Below are 15,186 nucleotides of genomic sequence, written 5' to 3'. Positions count from 1 at the left end.
GTACCATTTAGTGTTTTGTCTGGGGAAGATAACTGGAGAAGGATCAGGTAGAAAGAGCAGATTTAAAAATTTGAGGTACTTGTTAGATCTACAAGTTGGAGGTGTCAATGGGCTGTTGGAAACGTGAATCCGGGGTTTGGGGCCACAGATAACTGCTTTTCCAAGTCGGGGTGTGGGCCAGGGATAGGTGAGGGGAATGAAGAAAGGGTGTGGGGATCCTCAGAAAGTAGGGATTGCGCTGGTAGAACCTGGGGCAGAGAGCCCGAAAAGCAGACCCTAATGGTGACAGGGCTTCCTGGGGCGCCAGGCCTTACACCCATCTCCCTAATTACATCCATTCACTGGTATCATTTAGTTTCCACTGGCCCCTGACATACCTTTCTTCCTCTGGGACTGGCTTCCTCCTGGCTCCGGGCAATCTTCTCATCAACACTCACTGGCTTTTCCAGTTCTGTGGGAATTTGGGAAAGGTCGGAGAGCAGCCCTGTTTCCCTTGTCAGAAGCATCTTTGCTCAGGCATCCAATGACAAATTGGTCACAAATTGAGTTCCTCCTCTTCAGGCGTCACCCTTCGCGCCTGAGGGAGGACAAGAGGACCAGAGATCTGCATATGTAAATGAGTGATTCGTAGTAATTATGGGCTGAGTCAGTGGCTCCACTAGAAATAGAACCCAGGCGTCTTGACTCAGAAACTTGGGGTTCCCCTACCGCGCAGCGGACGCCGCGTCCACTCGGCGGTCCCGACCCTTTCCGGGGCCGCCGCAGCACCAACAGAAGTTTCTTTGGTTTCTCCGCGGCACCTTCGCGCTTCGCAGCCCTGCGCGTAGCCGGACCAGGCGTGGGCGGGACGGGGGCGGAGCTGAGCCAGGTCCGGGGCGGGGCTTTGCCGTGGGCGGGGCTTCCTCGAGTTCCGGAGTTGAGTCGCTTCCCTTGGCCGGAGCGGAGATGCAGCCGCCGCCCCGAAAAGTGAGCTTGGCCTGGGAATGGGGTCTCCTGGTGGGCTGGGGGAATGGTGGGAGTTGAGGGGAGCACCGGGCCCGCAGTGGGGGTCCGGGGCCTAACCCTGAAGTAACCCAGGAAACACCCCAGTCCCTCCCCGGTCCCGCCCCCTCACCGCTCCCTGCGCGGAGTGTTTTTCTGGTCCCGGCGCCAGGGGTCTTCAACCTCTTGTTACCCCCGCAGGTGAAGCCGGCCCAGGAGGTGAAGCTTCGCTTCTTGGAGCAGCTGAACATCCTTCAGACCCGGCAGCAGAGGGAGGCGGATCTGCTGGAGGACATCAGGTAGCTTCGGATCCCTTCCACCATACCCCGACCTTTGCCGTTACGCGCCCCTCCTCTCCTCGAACAGACCTCGGTCAGAGCTGGCCTGGGGAGGGGAAAGCAGGGGGTGAAGGGTTCTCCAAGATGCCCATTCCCGGCTCTCACTGTCGGCCTGGCTCTCCAGATACCGGTAGGGCTTATCCTTCCTCCTAAGCCAACACACAGAAACACACAGGGACACTCTCTCAAACCCATTGACTCCACACCCCTCCCTCTGCCCCACAACCAAGCTTGGGGCAGAATCTCCCCTCCCTCTTCCAGACCTGTTGGAAGGCTGGACTGTATCCAGGCCCCCATTCGTCCTCACCTCCAAGTCCAAAGATGGTTCTCCAGAGGTGGGGAGGATCCTGCTGAGGCTCTGAACAATGAGGTGAGGTTGTTCTGGGTTGCGGCTGCCTGAGGTGATCTCAAGGACTCTCTCTCCAGTCTCATTCCTTCCTGATGTACTCACACTTTAGGTCTGGCTCCCCTCTTCTTCCTGCCCAGGCTGAGGAGACGATTGAGGGTGGGAGAACAGGACCAAACAGTGACACCATCCTGCCCCTTTAATTTTCATAGGTCCTACAGCAAGCAGAGGGCAGCCATTGAACGAGAATATGGACAGGTATGGGACTCCTTTTCCTGGACTTTCTCTTTTGTTGTGGCCTCCTTTGCACATGGCATTCTTTTTCTGCACATACTCCTCTTCTGGCCCACAGCAATGGCCTTGAGTTAGGCAGACTGGTGTCAGATCTCTCATGCTACTTGTTGGCCGTGTGACCTTGGACAAGGTGCTTAGCCTTTCTTGGCCTCAATTTCTTTCTCTGTAGAATGAAATAATAATTATAACTTTTTTTTTTTAAAGATTTATTTATTTGTCAGAGAGAGAGCGAGCGAGAGCGAGCAAAGGCAGACACAGTGGAAGGCAGAGTCAGAGGGAGAAGCAGGCTCCCTGCGGAGCAAGGAGCCCGATGTGGGACTCGATCCCAGGACGCTGGGATCATGACCTGAGCCGAAGGCAGCTGCTTAACCAACTGAGCCACCCAGGCGTCCCAATAATTATAACTTTATATAGGATTGTTGTAAGGATGAAATAGGTAAATCACTTAGCAAAGTGAGTGGCACATAATATGCATCTGATGAATAACGTTTATTATACCTGGATTTTATGTTCTCCCAGTTGTTGAGAGTCTTTGAAAGGTAACTGAGTCTGTGATGACTTTCCCACCAGGCACTTCAGAAACTGGCAGGGCCATTCCTGAAGAGAGAAGGGCACCGGAGTGGAGAGATGGACAGCAGGTGCGTCCCATGGATGGGGGTAGTTCAGGGGGCTTAGAAGGGGTGAGGAGCCCAACCCCCTTTTTTTGGGAATAAAGGGCCAGTGAGGGGAGAGGGCATGTGAGCTGCAGGTAGAGCTGATACAGCAGCCCGAGAGGAGCTGACCCAGCAAGGACACTGTGGGTGCAGGCGGAGGGCATGAGTGATCCTTGTGGCTGAGCTAATGTGCTGATCGATTGATAGGCTCCCAGACAAGGGGGAAGGGAAAGCACTGTGTCTCCTATGGTGTTGGGTTTGGTGGTGGGGGGGAGTGTCTCATGAAGCTTTGGAGTGCTCTCCTCCTCAACACAGACCTTCTCTGGGGAGAGGCAGGATGGTGTTTGGTGCCTGGCGCTGCCTGCTGGATGCCACCGTGGCTGGGGGCCAAGCCCGGCTCCAGGCATCTGACCGATACCGTGACCTGGCAGGGGGCACAGGGCGGAGTGCCAAGGAGCAGGTGCTCAGGAAGGTATGGCTCAGTGGATGGGATGAAGGAAGAGCTGGCTTGGGGTAGAAAGTGGTCTGGGTCAGGACTCTGTGTGTACACACCCTTAGGGAGCAGAGAACCTCCAGAGGGCGCAAGCAGAGGTGCTGCAGTCTGTCCGGGAGCTGAGCCGAAGTCGGAAGCTGTATGGGCAGCGGGAACGTGTGTGGGCCTTGGCACAGGAGAAGGCGGCTGATGTCCAGGCTAGGTGGGGTCATGGGGAGTTGGGAAGCCTGACTGGGAGATGGGAGCCAAGGCACCACAGCTGAGCCTAACCTTGACTCCTCTCCCTTGCTTGCACAGACTGAACCGAAGTGACCACGGGCTCTTCCACACTCGGGCCAGTCTCCAGAAACTCAGCACCAAGGTTTGGGGGGACGTGGACATGAGTGGAGATGGGAAAGAGGTGGGCAGAGTAGTCTAGTGGTTTGGAACCCAAGGGCATAAATCTGGGAGACTGAGATGAATCCAGGCTTCCCTACATCCTCAGTGTGAGACCCTGGTTAACTTGATCTCTCGGAGTTTCATGTTCTTCATCTGTAATGTGGAAATAGTACATTTCTTTTTTATTCCTTTACCATGCATTTACTGAGGACTCTGTGCCTTCAGAGTCTGGTGAGGGGCAGATAGATAGTAAGTAAAGAAACAATCAGATTAAGTGAAAACAAAACAAGGTGCATGGTAAAGGGTTAATAGGGTGTAATTTAGAGAGAAAAGCTATCTGAACACATGGCCTGAATGGCAAGAAGCAGCCAGCCATGCAAAGATCTAGGGGAAGAACATTCCAGGGAGAGGAAATGGTGGCTCTGAGGAAGCAGAGGCTCTGAGGTGGGAATAGCTTTGTGGGCTTTGAGAAATAGAAAGAAGGTCAGTGTGGCTGGAGCACTCTGAGCAGGGGGACAGGCACTCTGAAAACGGGTCAGAGAGATTGCAGGGGCCAGCTCTTGTTGCATCTGGCAAGCCACAGTAAGGAGCAGTGAGATTTTATTTTAAATGGACATAGATGCCACTAGAGCATTTCAAGCTGGAGTTGTTGAGTGTGCAATATGTTTAGTGTAGCACCAGGTGCACAGTAAGCACTCAATAATATGAGAATCCATGCTGGATCTGGGTTGGCCTTGGAAGGACCTCACGGGTCCAGGGCTTCCTGTTGACACCTGTTTTCTCCTCCTAGCTCTCTGCCCAGTCAGCCCAGTACTCCCAGCAGCTGAGAGCAGCCCGCAATGAGTACCTGCTCAACTTGGTGGCCACCAATGCCCACCTTGACCACTACTACCAGGAGGAGTTGCCAGCCCTGCTCAAGGCCAGTCCCAGCCCAGATAGTCCTGCCTCTTGGCACAAGGGGTGAGGGGGTGTTGTGTGGGAGAGCCTCTCCTTGCTTCCTACCACCGTCAGGCTAGGTGGTGCTAAGGTCCCAGCCTGCTTTGAGTGGCTAGAAGTTACATCCTTTAGTTCTGGTTTGGGTTTGTCTTCTAGCTGGCTACATGACATTTTTGCAGAACACTTAGCCTCTCTGAACACCTAGTTGCCTCATTAGGGACAATTTTTGTTCTGCCTACTTTATAAGACTAATGGGGCTCAGGCGAGAGAATGGATATGAAAATGCTTTTTAGACTGTTAAGGTCTATGCATACATGAGGGCCTATTATTAGAAGCAGTAAAATGTCTCATTTCTTCCCTCTTTCCAATTCCTCATGCCCATCACCCATCTGAACCTGGGCAGAGAGCTTGCTTTGCAATAGATGCTGGGGGAAGGGTGGAGTCACGATCTTGGGGTTCTCTCCAGGCCCTGGTCAGTGAGCTGTTGGAACACTTGAGGGACCCCTTGACCTTGCTAAGCCGCACTGAGCTGGAAGCTGCAGAGATGGCCCTGGAGCATGCCCGCCGTGGAGGGCAGGCAACCTCCCAGGTGAGGGCCGTGCCCTATACGAGCTTCTCAGGGATCTCCTTCACCCTGCTCTTCAATACAGACCACCCACTGTGTATCTGCCCCTTTGATTTTCACCTGTCCTTTTTCCGAGAGGGGCTGGGGATAGGCTCACTCTGTGAGTGACTAGTTTGACCTTTTCTAACGCCCAGGTAAGCTGGGAGGAGGATCTGAAGCTCTTTCTTCAGGAACCTGGAGTATTTTCCCCCACACCACCTCAGGAGTTTCAGCCTGCAGGGACTGATCAGGTGAGACTTCTCTCTTCATTGGAAGCCAACCACCTGTAAAGGGGACTGTGGTTTAGGCCTACTCCCTCATCACCCTTGTCCTGATTAGTGACTATTAAACTGTGGAGAAGGGGTTTCAGGACTCTAGTTCCTCTTCCTTCTTCCTCTTTCCCATTTTGGGGACTCTCTGTGTGTCTCTGTCCACAGGAATGCACACCTATGCCCTCACCTCTTTGTCCCTGTCGCTGGAGAAGGTTAGGACAGGGAGAAGGAAACAAAAAGGGACTGTAGAGAAGCAACATCAGTTCCTCCTCTCAGCATCTGTGTACACTCTTCACATAGGTTTGCACCCTGGAGCTGGAGGGGGATGCAGGAGGCATGGCGGGGGACCGTAGCCTGGAGAAAGAGGTTCAGCGCTGGACGAGCCGAGCTGCCCGAGACTACAAGATCCAGAACCATGGGCATCGGGTGAGGTGGGGGGTGCAGGTGTTGTGGGTGGGTGGGAAGCGCTGAGAGATGAGGACTCCGGAGTCAGTGGGGGATGTCATAGGGCTGCATGCAGGAGAGGAAGGAAAGGGATTTTAGCGCAATAGTGTGGCACAGTGGTTAAGAGCCCAGTTTTCAGAGCTATACCCACCTGGGTTCGAATCCTGCTCGCTTGTTTTCTCATTATGAAACCCTGAGTAAGGGAGTGACTTAACCTCTCTGGACTTCAGTTTCCTTATTGTGAAGTGACGGCTAATAACAGTCCCCACTGCATGAGGATGATTAAATGACATAATACATGCAAAGCAAGTAGCAAAGTGCCAGTCCATAGTAAGTTGTCTGCATAGTGTTTCCACCCACCCCTGTTCTCTGCTTTTCCAACCAGGTGCTGCAGCGGCTGGAGCAGAGGCGACAGCAGGCCCCAGGGCGGGAGGCGCCAGGTCTAGAACAGCGGCTGCAGGAAGTGAGGGAGAGCATCCGGCGGGCACAGGTGAGCCATAGCCCTGTTCCTGGGACCCCTGAGATCCCGCCTGCTCACACAACACCTTCCTCCTGTTCAGCTACGTGGTGGGGAGCAGGGAGGTGGGAGGTAGAAGGTGGACATGTTTGGGATGGCTCCATTCACCGGCCAAAGGCAGGCCCATCCATGACCTTGGTTGATCTCTCTTCCCCATGCCAGGTGAGCCAGGTGAAGGGGGCTGCCCGGCTGGCCCTGCTCCAAGGAGCTGGCCTGGATGTGCAGCGCTGGCTGAAGCCAGCCATGACCCAGGCACAGGATGAGGTAGAGCAGGAGCGACGGCTCAGTGAGGCCCGGCTGTCCCAGAGGGACCTCTCTCCCACGGTGAGTACCCTTTGCTCCCTACCCCTCTACACCCGGGAGGGTAAAGGGTAGATCTCCCCAGAGGAGGGCAGACCTGATAAAATGGGCATCCCAATAGTACTGAAGTCAAAGAGGTTGTTATGAGGCTGGAATGAAGAACGTATACTTTTTTGCATAGTTTGTAGCACGGAGTGCTCTCAGTGAAATTTTATCGTGACTATAGGATAGCAGTTATGAACTAAGGTTCTGAGTATGGACTCTAAGTGGTTTACGCGCCAGCCACTCCACTTACTACTAGCTGTGTGGTCTTGGAAAGTGACTTAACATTTCTGAGCCTCAGTTTTCTTACAAGTAAAATGAAGTAGGTGGCTCAGTCAGTTAAGGGTCTGAGTCTTGATTTCAGCTTAGGTCATGATCTTAGGGTTGTGAGATTAAGCCCTGCATCAGGCTCCATGCTCAGTATGGAGTCGGCTTTCCTCTCTCCTTCTCCCCCTGCTCTGCCCGCCCCGTGCATGTGCACATGCATGTGTGTACCCTTTCTCTCAATTAAATAAAATCTTTTTAAAACAGTTGAAAAGTAGGTAAAACGAGATGATATAGTTATGCAAAATATCAACGGGTTATTGTGAAGTTGCGATGAGGTGCTATACATAAGATGTTAAGTGTTGTTCCTTGCCCATGGTAGGCACTCAGTACTGGAATTCTGCAATTGTTTTTTGTGTTACCCTGCTCTGTGGTGATTTTGCTTGTGATACATGGTGGACAGATGGGTACTACCTTGGGTAGTGATCTATTGGTGTTCTTTAAGGGTAGAATGGAGGAGTGGGGATTAAAATGGGTACTTGAGAGTGGGCCCCCCAGTGATGTCTGTTCTCTGTCCCCCAGGCTGAGGATGCTGAGCTCTCTGACTTTGAGGAATGTGAGGAGACAGGGGAGCTCTTTGAGGAGCCTGCCCCTGTAGCCTTGGCCACCAGGCCCCTCCCCTGCCCAGCACATGTGGTGTTCAGCTATCAGGTATCAGGTGGGCATGGGGTTGAGGACCTCAGAGAAGAGGGGATGGGAGACAGCCATGTCCTGAATTCTTCCTTGTGGGGCCCAGGCAGGGCATGAGGATGAGCTGACCATCACAGAGGGCGAGTGGCTGGAGGTCATAGAAGAGGGAGATGCTGATGAATGGGTCAAGGTGGGTATGGACCATAGGTTCTGACCTTGGCGGTGGGAGGGGGGTGTGGCAGTGGGAAGAACTTCTCTGTGGCTTGCAAGGACCCAGCCAGACAAAGCCAGAAGCCTGAGGAGGAGGGCTAGGGCCATGGGCTGCTGAGTCAAGTCTGCTCTCTGTTCACATTGCTGCGTGAATAGGCTCGAAACCAGCACAGCGAGGTAGGCTTTGTCCCTGAGCGGTATCTCAACTTCCCGGACCTCTCCTTTCCTGAGAGTGGCCACGACAGTGACAATCCCTCAGGGGTAGAGCCCACAGGTAAGAATGGGAAATTCTGGGTTAGGGGACCTTGAGTCGTGGTGGCCCTGAGGTGTCATGACCCAGGGAACTACTCCCCATCAACTCCCCTCACCAGCTCTCCTGGGCTTCTGCAGCCTTCCTGGCCCGTGCCCTATACAGCTACACAGGACAGAGTGCAGAGGAGCTGAGCTTTCCAGAGGGGGCGCTTATCCGCCTGCTGCCCCGGGCCCAGGATGGAGTGGATGATGGCTTCTGGAGAGGAGAATTCGGGGGCCATGTGGGGGTTTTCCCCTCCCTGTTAGTGGAGGAGCTGCTTGGCCCCCCAGAACCCCCTGAACTCTCAGACCCTGAACAGGTGAGGCTTCCTTCTCCCTGGGTCCCCAGGCTTCTCTGAGTTGAGCCTCCCACTCCAATGAGGCCCCATATTCATCTTAATGCCCCCTTCCTTCTCCTGGTTTACTTTGTACATTGGCTTGGACCTCCCAATCTCCTTTGGCTGGGCAGAGAAGAGGGAAACTTAGGCAGTTTTCCCTAAGAGTTTGGTGGTCCTACTTTAGCGCTAGATCTGAGTTTAGATTCATACTGCATTGCTGTGGGCAGTGATATAAGCTTGGTGCTTACTTGTCATCTGGGAAAACTGGGGTAATAATACCTACTTCAGCAGCCCAACCCTCGTGTCTAGAGATATGGAGGTAAAGCCCTTAGCACAGTGACCCAGAGGAGGTCGTTTAATATATGATACCTACTCTTACAGCAGGAAGAGCCTAGGAGAGGGAGTCAGGAGAGCTGGGTTCTAGTTGCGACTCTCCAACTAACAGGCTCCATGCTTTTCAGTAGATGGCTTAACCTGAGTCTCATCTCTACAAGAAATCATAAAACAAAACTCCCTACTTCATGGGATGATGTAAGGAATTAATTAGTGAGCATATGTGAAGTGCTAACAGAATGTCTGGGACATAGTACCTATTGGCTATGGAAGTGTGTATCAGCTAAAGCCCCCAGGTGTGTAGAAGCATTTCACCGCTGTCCAAATCAAGGAGGATGGGACAGGAATTGTAGATGAGATGAGAGGAAAAGGTGATGAAACCTTCCTGTGTGCCAGGAATAACCCGGTGTGCCTCTCGTTCCCAGATGCTGCCATCCCCTTCTCCTCCTAGCTTCTCACCTCCTGTGCCCACCTCTGCCTTGGAGGGAGCCCCTGCATCTGCGCTGCCTGTGGGTGAGTAGAGGGCACTGGGGGCCCTGGGAGGGAAAGAGACAGGCAGGAGGAGAAAGGTTGCCCTTGGCTTCTCTGCCTGCCCTCAGGAACCTCCTCCATCAGGCTCACAGAATCAGGATGGTGAGAAGAGCTTGGGCTTTGGAGGGGAGGCAAGTGCATCGTTGAGACTTTGCATATGACTTCCCAATGTGTGGTTTGGGGCGGAATATTTAACCTGCCTGGGACTTTACAGGGTGAGGAGAAAGGTCCCTACTTCACTGAGTTGTTGTGAGGGTTAGGAGGATGGGCCTAGGGGTGCCTGGGTGGCTCGGTCGTTAAGCGTCTGCCTTCTGCTCAGGTCATGATCCCAGAGTCCTGAGATCAAGCCCCGCATCGGCTACCTGCTGAGCCTGCGGCTCCCTCTCCCACTCCCCCTGCTTATGTTCCCTCTTTAGCTATCTCTTTGTCAAATAAATAAATAAAATCTTAAAAAAAAAAAAAAAAAGGATGGGCCTAGCATTGTGCCTGGCACATAGTATGCCTGCCTGCAGTAGCTGTTTCCTCATGAAGGTTATTTTACAAATCAGCCAGCTTTTCCCACTATGCATCCTCTGCCTTTAATGTTCTTGAATCCTGCAAACACTTTGGTTTGTGTCATCATTTTCCTTCTTGGAATGCCCACCTTTTCTAAAACCTTCTCGTACTTCTACTTTCTTCACAGAGCTTCCCTCCCTGTGACCATTTTCTGTATCTCCTGCTCCAGCCCCTATAGTTCACTTTGAATGATTTAGCATAATCATTCATTGTGTTTGTTGGTTTTTCACTACTGGGCTCCTGACAGCCACTGGGAATGGGGGTGCTGTGAATCCCATCGCCCCCTCTCAGCAGGTGCCAAGTAAGTGCTGAGGATGGATAGATCAATGGATCTTGTAGCTCTAAGACTAGGGACTATTCGTTAATTCATCAAATATTTACAGAGTTCCACTGTTCTAAGTGCTGGAGATGCAGCGATGAACAAAACAAAGCCTGAAGACTGACTTGTGGCTCTTGTTTGCAGACCAAGATCTGGACTGCCCTGGACCCCTGGACATGATGGTACCTCGACTCAGGCCGGTACGGGTTCCTCCCTTGGAGGAGATTGTGTCATTCCAACATGTCCTGTTTTGTCTGCGGGGCTGAGGGAATGGACAGGGATGTCCCCAAGGGAGGGTTCTGGAGCTCTGATTCTGTGTTCTCTACAGATGCGTCCACCACCTCCCCCACCAGCTAAAGCCCCAGATCCTGGCCACCCAGATTCTCTCACCTGAAGCCAGGGGGATTGCTGTCCCCCAGTGATGCTGCTGTCCCTATACCCAAGATGTCAGAGAACACCCCCTCTATGATCTGGAGTAATAACACAGCCAAAAGCTGGAGTTTCCCCCATTTTCACTCTTACCTCCAGGGGTAGAAACTTTCCCTTTCCCCATTTCCAGAGCTGGAACTCACTCCTCTCCCCCCATCACACTTCTGCTATCTCTAAGGCTGGAACTATCCCTCTATCTTCTGCCACCACCCCATCTCTAGGGTGGTAAAATGGATTGTGAAATCTCTGGGGCTGGAACCCATCTTCCAAAGTCTTGAGTGGCTCCAGCCCATCTGTGTCTCCACCCTGACTCTGTGACGCAGTCCACTGGGTCTGTGACCCATGGCCACTGGGGTTGGGGGCTGGGACAGGAGCAGGCCTGTCAAAAGGAGCTGGAGCCAGTATGCAACACAGCTGTAATGGTCTGAGCGGATTTATTGACAGTGAATAAAGGGCACTAAGCCCAAGCCAGGGCCTGGACCTCTTTTGCCAAGAGGGCAGGGGGCCTAAGGTGCTATTGCTTTAGGGGCCCACCAAGGGCAGGGGCCTGCTCCCAGCTGCCACGCTCTAGCAAATGGAGCGAGGTAATGGGGAAGGGGTCAGGCAGCCTGTTGGCAGGCAGGGGAAGTGAAAGAGACTGAGGGATGGGGTTGAGACTTCTCCCGAGGTCCCCCAGCCTGAGGCCATGCAACTCCAGATGGAAGTAGAGCTGGTTCCTCAGGTGGGGGGCAGTGCTGTCCAGTGGGGAGGAGGGCCTTCATGCCCACCCACCCCCTGGCCCTGCCAGCTGGTAGTCCATCAGCACACTGAAGAAGGAGGCTTGGAGGAGAGGAAGGGTAACAGTGTTGCTTTCTATTTAGGATGTATCTCAGCTTTTCCCCTGGGGGCTGCAGGACCTTCCCTGTCTGCTGGAGCACATGCCTGCTCCCCACCACTAAACCAAAGAATTTGCAGCAAAGGCCATCCTGGGGAGTACAGTGAGCTAATGGGCTTAGGTGGTGTAAGTAGGGGGTGGGAAGATGAGATTATCTGATTTGGGGCCCAGGCAGACTCACCTCACACACCCCCTGCTCCCCGTGGTGGGGACACCTGTGAGAGAGAAGTGGTCAATAATGGGAGAACAGGATGTGGGTCCAATCAGTGCTACCTCCCCCTACCCCCAGGGTAGGAGGCAGTAAGGGCTGAGCCCACCATAGCCATGCCCATGCCTTCATACCTGGTGATCTGAGGTGTCCAGTTTGCTTGACTGTCCAATTGCCTCTCGACTGGCCAGTCCTGGGCTTGAGCCCTTCTCTCCAGCCCCAGGAATGGGCTCTGTGGAGGCTCTAGGGTTCCCCTCAAGTGCACAAGGGACTAGGCTGCCATCCCTGAGTCCTCCATTCTGCACTGGGGGACTGGCAAGGCCCGGGGGCTGTGGCCTTTCAGGGGGCACACTCTCAATGGCAGGTGTCCCTGCCCTGGGCTGCCCTCCCCCAGACCCCTGACTACCCCCTGTGTCCTGCCCTCCACCAGACCCCCAGCTCCTGTCCGTGGGAGAGCCATCACGATGCTCATGTAGCCCATAGCGCTTCTCAATGTGTGTCACCCGGAACCTGGGAAGGGAGGGAACACTGGGGCTTAAGACCACAACTCAGAGACTGCTAGGCTTCCCCCCAACCAGGGACATCTGGGTTTCATGGTCACTTCCCTCTGGCCTGGGGGAAGGGGGGAGACTTCCCCAGATTATGGGGCATATGTACAGCCTGACTTCTGCTGTAGCTCACTGTCTAGGAGAACAGAGCTGGGGCCCACCTTTGGAGTCAGGTGCCTGATCACTGGGGCTCCCACCTCAAACTCCCTTTCTCTGGGGCTTTCTGTCCCCACCTGCCCACAGAGAACACGGTGGTCTCTCCAGGCCGGGGGCGGCTCTTTCCTTCCTTGGAGCGTCCCTGACGAACAAGCGGGGGCCTCTTGTTGCGGCTGCAGTGGATACAAGGGGCTGCAGAGCCCAGATGCACTGTGTGATGATGGGAAGGGGCTCCATCTTGCAGGCTGGAGGTGGCATCCACGCTGGACGATAGGGAAGAAGGGAGCACAAGTGACACTACCATTTCCTTTCCTTTTCCATTTGTGTCTGTTCTTTCAGCTTCTTAAACCCCCAGATGCCTCGCTTTCCCCAGGCCCCAGCACTCTTGTATTTATCTAATAAACACAATATTCAGATTTTAGTCATCATGTGTTCTCTTTCCCAGGGTTGTTTGCTAAAAAGAGGGCAATGTTTAACCCAAAGGAATGGCACAAGGGATAAATGTCAGGCTTGATGATATCCAGATGGGAAGTATGGTTTGAAGGACTCAGATTTCTAGAAAACTTCTTTCTTCTTATAGGCTAGCCAGCTTTGCCTCCCTCCCGGCCCCCCAGACATGCGAGGACATTGGGAAAGGATTGTGCTGGAGGAGAGGGTACTCTCCAAGGCAAGCTAAGTCATGCTGGCCCTTGTTTCCAGCTCACCTGGACAGCTGCACTGTCCCTTCTCCTTCACTGTCCCCCAGCATCTCCTTCAAGGCCTCAGCATTGGCTGAGGGGAGAAGGAAAAGAGGGAGTCAGTGGAGGTGGAGGTCAGGGCAAAAGAAAGTTGAGCAGGGGTCAGGGGCGGGGAGAGTAAATGGCCAGCCTACACCCACCTTCATTTTGGATGATGCAGCGAACAATCCTCTCTACGGTGTCCTCATTCATGTCATCGTCTTCAGCTGAAGGATGAGAGGTTGGCAAGGAAGCAGGAAGTGAGTCAGCTTTGGGTGGACATTACCTGGTGGCTTCTGTGGCTTACTGCTCAAGACCTATCCCTTTGTCTATTTACCATCATGCTGGATGTTAGCATTTGGGGGCCAGGGCAGAAAAGATGGGAAAGTCAGTGGGAGTCCAAGACTATCAACAGTGGGCCCTTCCCACCCATGCTGCCTTTCCTAGGCTTGCTTTCAGGGTGGTGTCATCCCAGTTGCTGACTCAAGAAAGCATCATTAAGCCTCCTTAAGGCTTGGTCAGGATTTGGCCTGGGTCTCTCGATCAGGAAGTCAGAAAGAGGTATGGGGTGAAGGAAATGGGAGGAAGGTGACTGAGCCGGGTTCTAGGCTCCTCACTCACGGGGCTGGAGCTGGGCATCGTCGGGCTCCGAGCCCCTCGACGTGCGGCAGCGGTAGCCCTTCTTCTTGAGCACGTGGCAGATCATGAAGCCTACGAGGCCCATGAGGAAGAAGACCAGCACAAGCAGGAAGAGCATGTATAACCCATGTTGGGGCGGCTCCAGGTCAGGCTGTGGTTCCGACATGAGGCCCTGGGGGGCGAGCGCGGGCCAGGGCGCCTCCTGGGGGTAGGGGGCTGCAGCTAGGGACTGGGGGAGGGATAGGAATTCGGTCCTCAGGACCCGAAACCGACGAGCCTCTGAGGTCCGGCCCCACCCCCCCTACCCAACCAAGGAGCTGTCCGTGCCAGGGGTGCTGGTCCGGGGCAGGGGTGCCAGACGGTGGCTGCGCAAGCCCTCTTCCACGACCCTGATCCTGCTTCCCCGACGCCCAGAGCGTTCCCCTTTCCAGCTTGTCCTGAGCTTCCGTCCCTCCCAAGGACACTGCAGAGCGAGATGGGACGGAATTCTCAGGCGGCCGGCGCAAGAATCGCGCCTGAGTCAGCGTCCGCACCTCCTCCGCGTGGGCCTGAGCCAGGCCTTTGCAACCCCCTCCCCTGCCTGTATTCCCGCACAACGCCACCCCTTTCGTTTCCTCCCATCCTGACCACTTGGCCCACTCGGTACCGGTGGCTTGATTCTGGTTCCGGCTCCGGCTCGGGTTCCGGCTCCAGGGACGTCCTAGTCCGGCTTAGGGCCCCCGACGCCCTCCAGGCGCTCATCCCTTGCTTCCTCCCCCTCCCCCCCTCGCCGCCTCACCGGCTCCGGGCTCTGGCTGCAGATACCGGTGCCGCGGCAGGCGGGGGGAGGGAAGGATGAAGAGGGATGCGGGCTGGTTGGGAGCGGCGGCTGGCTCCGGACAACTCCGGCTGTGGGAAGGGGAAGGAAATGGGGATTGGGGGGGGCGCCGCCGCAGCCGCCCTAGGTTCCCAAATGCCTTCTCCAGTCGCCAGCCCGGGACCAGGGGGCGGAGCGCAGGTGTGCGGGGCGGAGAGAGAGAGCCTTGCGTGCTTGTGAGCGCAAGTGTGGGGCGCGCGTGACTGCGCCGCCCCCCTCCGCCCCCCCCCGGGGGGAGTGTGCGGCGCCGAGTCAGAGTTCAGGTGGGGAGGACAGGCAGTCAGAACAAAGTGCTCTCCACTGTTCTATCCCGCATGCTTGGCTCATCTCCTGCCCTCAGATGCCTCGATCTGGTGGATAGCCAGGAATCTTCCCACCGGACCACGGGAAGCTGGCTTTCTGCACCGGAGAGGGACGGAGTGGCGGTTCTCCGGAGTCTCCTAGACTGGTGACAATGGCCTGCGCCCCGTTTGGGGCAGCTGGCTGGACGAGATGTCTCGGATTCCCGAGGATCTGACCCCTGCCCCGGAGGAGATGACCCTCGCATCCTAGAACCGATGCTACCGGTCCTCTGCAGAGCGTAGATGCTAACGCTCCGGAACCTAGAAGGGCGAAGCCAAGCGAGGGGCGG

At 54.9% G+C, this 15,186-nt stretch overlaps 2 protein-coding genes across 5 annotated transcripts; one reads left to right on the top strand and one right to left on the bottom strand.

Annotated features, from left to right (window-relative positions):
• Positions 1–851: 851 nt before the first annotated feature.
• On the top strand, positions 852–12,765 carry FCHSD1 (FCH and double SH3 domains 1). Of its 3 annotated transcripts, none has more exons than XM_059174879.1 (20): positions 858–966; positions 1,183–1,280; positions 1,878–1,923; positions 2,530–2,597; positions 2,949–3,084; positions 3,171–3,307; positions 3,403–3,466; positions 4,274–4,402; positions 4,886–5,008; positions 5,179–5,274; positions 5,596–5,721; positions 6,125–6,229; positions 6,419–6,580; positions 7,445–7,573; positions 7,659–7,742; positions 7,919–8,036; positions 8,153–8,373; positions 9,150–9,237; positions 10,274–10,329; positions 10,458–12,765. In XM_059174879.1, exons 1-20 carry the CDS (start codon positions 946–948, stop codon positions 10,521–10,523), a joined length of 2,073 nt encoding a protein of 690 aa, XP_059030862.1. In that variant the 5' UTR covers positions 858–945; the 3' UTR covers positions 10,524–12,765. The 3 variants fall into 3 exon arrangements, 2 of the variants coding, with proteins under 2 accessions (XP_059030862.1, XP_059030861.1); XM_059174878.1 differs by having other exon boundaries at positions 2,928–3,084; XR_009353936.1 differs by lacking the exons at positions 10,274–10,329; positions 10,458–12,765 and having other exon boundaries at positions 852–966; positions 2,928–3,084; positions 8,134–8,373.
• On the bottom strand, positions 11,240–15,170 carry RELL2 (RELT like 2). Of its 2 annotated transcripts, XM_059174883.1 has the most exons (9): positions 14,346–15,170; positions 14,027–14,162; positions 13,682–13,928; positions 13,222–13,287; positions 13,049–13,115; positions 12,422–12,607; positions 11,775–12,150; positions 11,614–11,647; positions 11,240–11,377 (listed from the first exon to the last, which is right to left on the bottom strand). In XM_059174883.1, exons 1-8 carry the CDS (start codon positions 14,438–14,440, stop codon positions 11,615–11,617), a joined length of 1,206 nt encoding a protein of 401 aa, XP_059030866.1. In that variant the 5' UTR covers positions 14,441–15,170; the 3' UTR covers positions 11,240–11,377; position 11,614. The 2 variants fall into 2 exon arrangements, with proteins under 2 accessions (XP_059030866.1, XP_059030867.1); XM_059174884.1 differs by lacking the exon at positions 14,027–14,162.
• Positions 15,171–15,186: the final 16 nt, after the last annotated feature.

Source organism: Mustela lutreola, chromosome 5 (assembly GCF_030435805.1).
Source record: "Mustela lutreola isolate mMusLut2 chromosome 5, mMusLut2.pri, whole genome shotgun sequence".
Lineage (NCBI taxonomy): Eukaryota > Metazoa > Chordata > Mammalia > Carnivora > Mustelidae > Mustela > Mustela lutreola.
The sequence above is the reverse complement of the archived record's forward strand: the minus strand, read 5'-3'. Positions and strand labels throughout refer to the sequence as shown.

Excerpts from the sequence above, each read along its gene's own strand:
- FCHSD1 (XM_059174878.1), top strand. The coding sequence starts at position 946 with ATGCAGCCGCCGCCCCGAAAA. Across the intron at positions 5,009-5,178 it reads GAGGGCAGGCAACCTCCCAG|GTAAGCTGGGAGGAGGATCT; the intron begins GTGAGGGCCGTG and ends TCTAACGCCCAG. Across the intron at positions 10,330-10,457 it reads TGGTACCTCGACTCAGGCCG|ATGCGTCCACCACCTCCCCC; the intron begins GTACGGGTTCCT and ends TGTTCTCTACAG.
- RELL2 (XM_059174883.1), bottom strand. The coding sequence starts at position 14,440 with ATGAGCGCCTGGAGGGCGTCGGGGGCCCTAAGCCGGACTAGGACGTCC. Across the intron at positions 13,929-14,026 it reads GCCCCGGACCAGCACCCCTG|TCCCTAGCTGCAGCCCCCTA; the intron begins GCACGGACAGCT and ends TCCCTCCCCCAG. Across the intron at positions 13,288-13,681 it reads CGATGCCCAGCTCCAGCCCC|CTGAAGACGATGACATGAAT; the intron begins GTGAGTGAGGAG and ends CTCATCCTTCAG.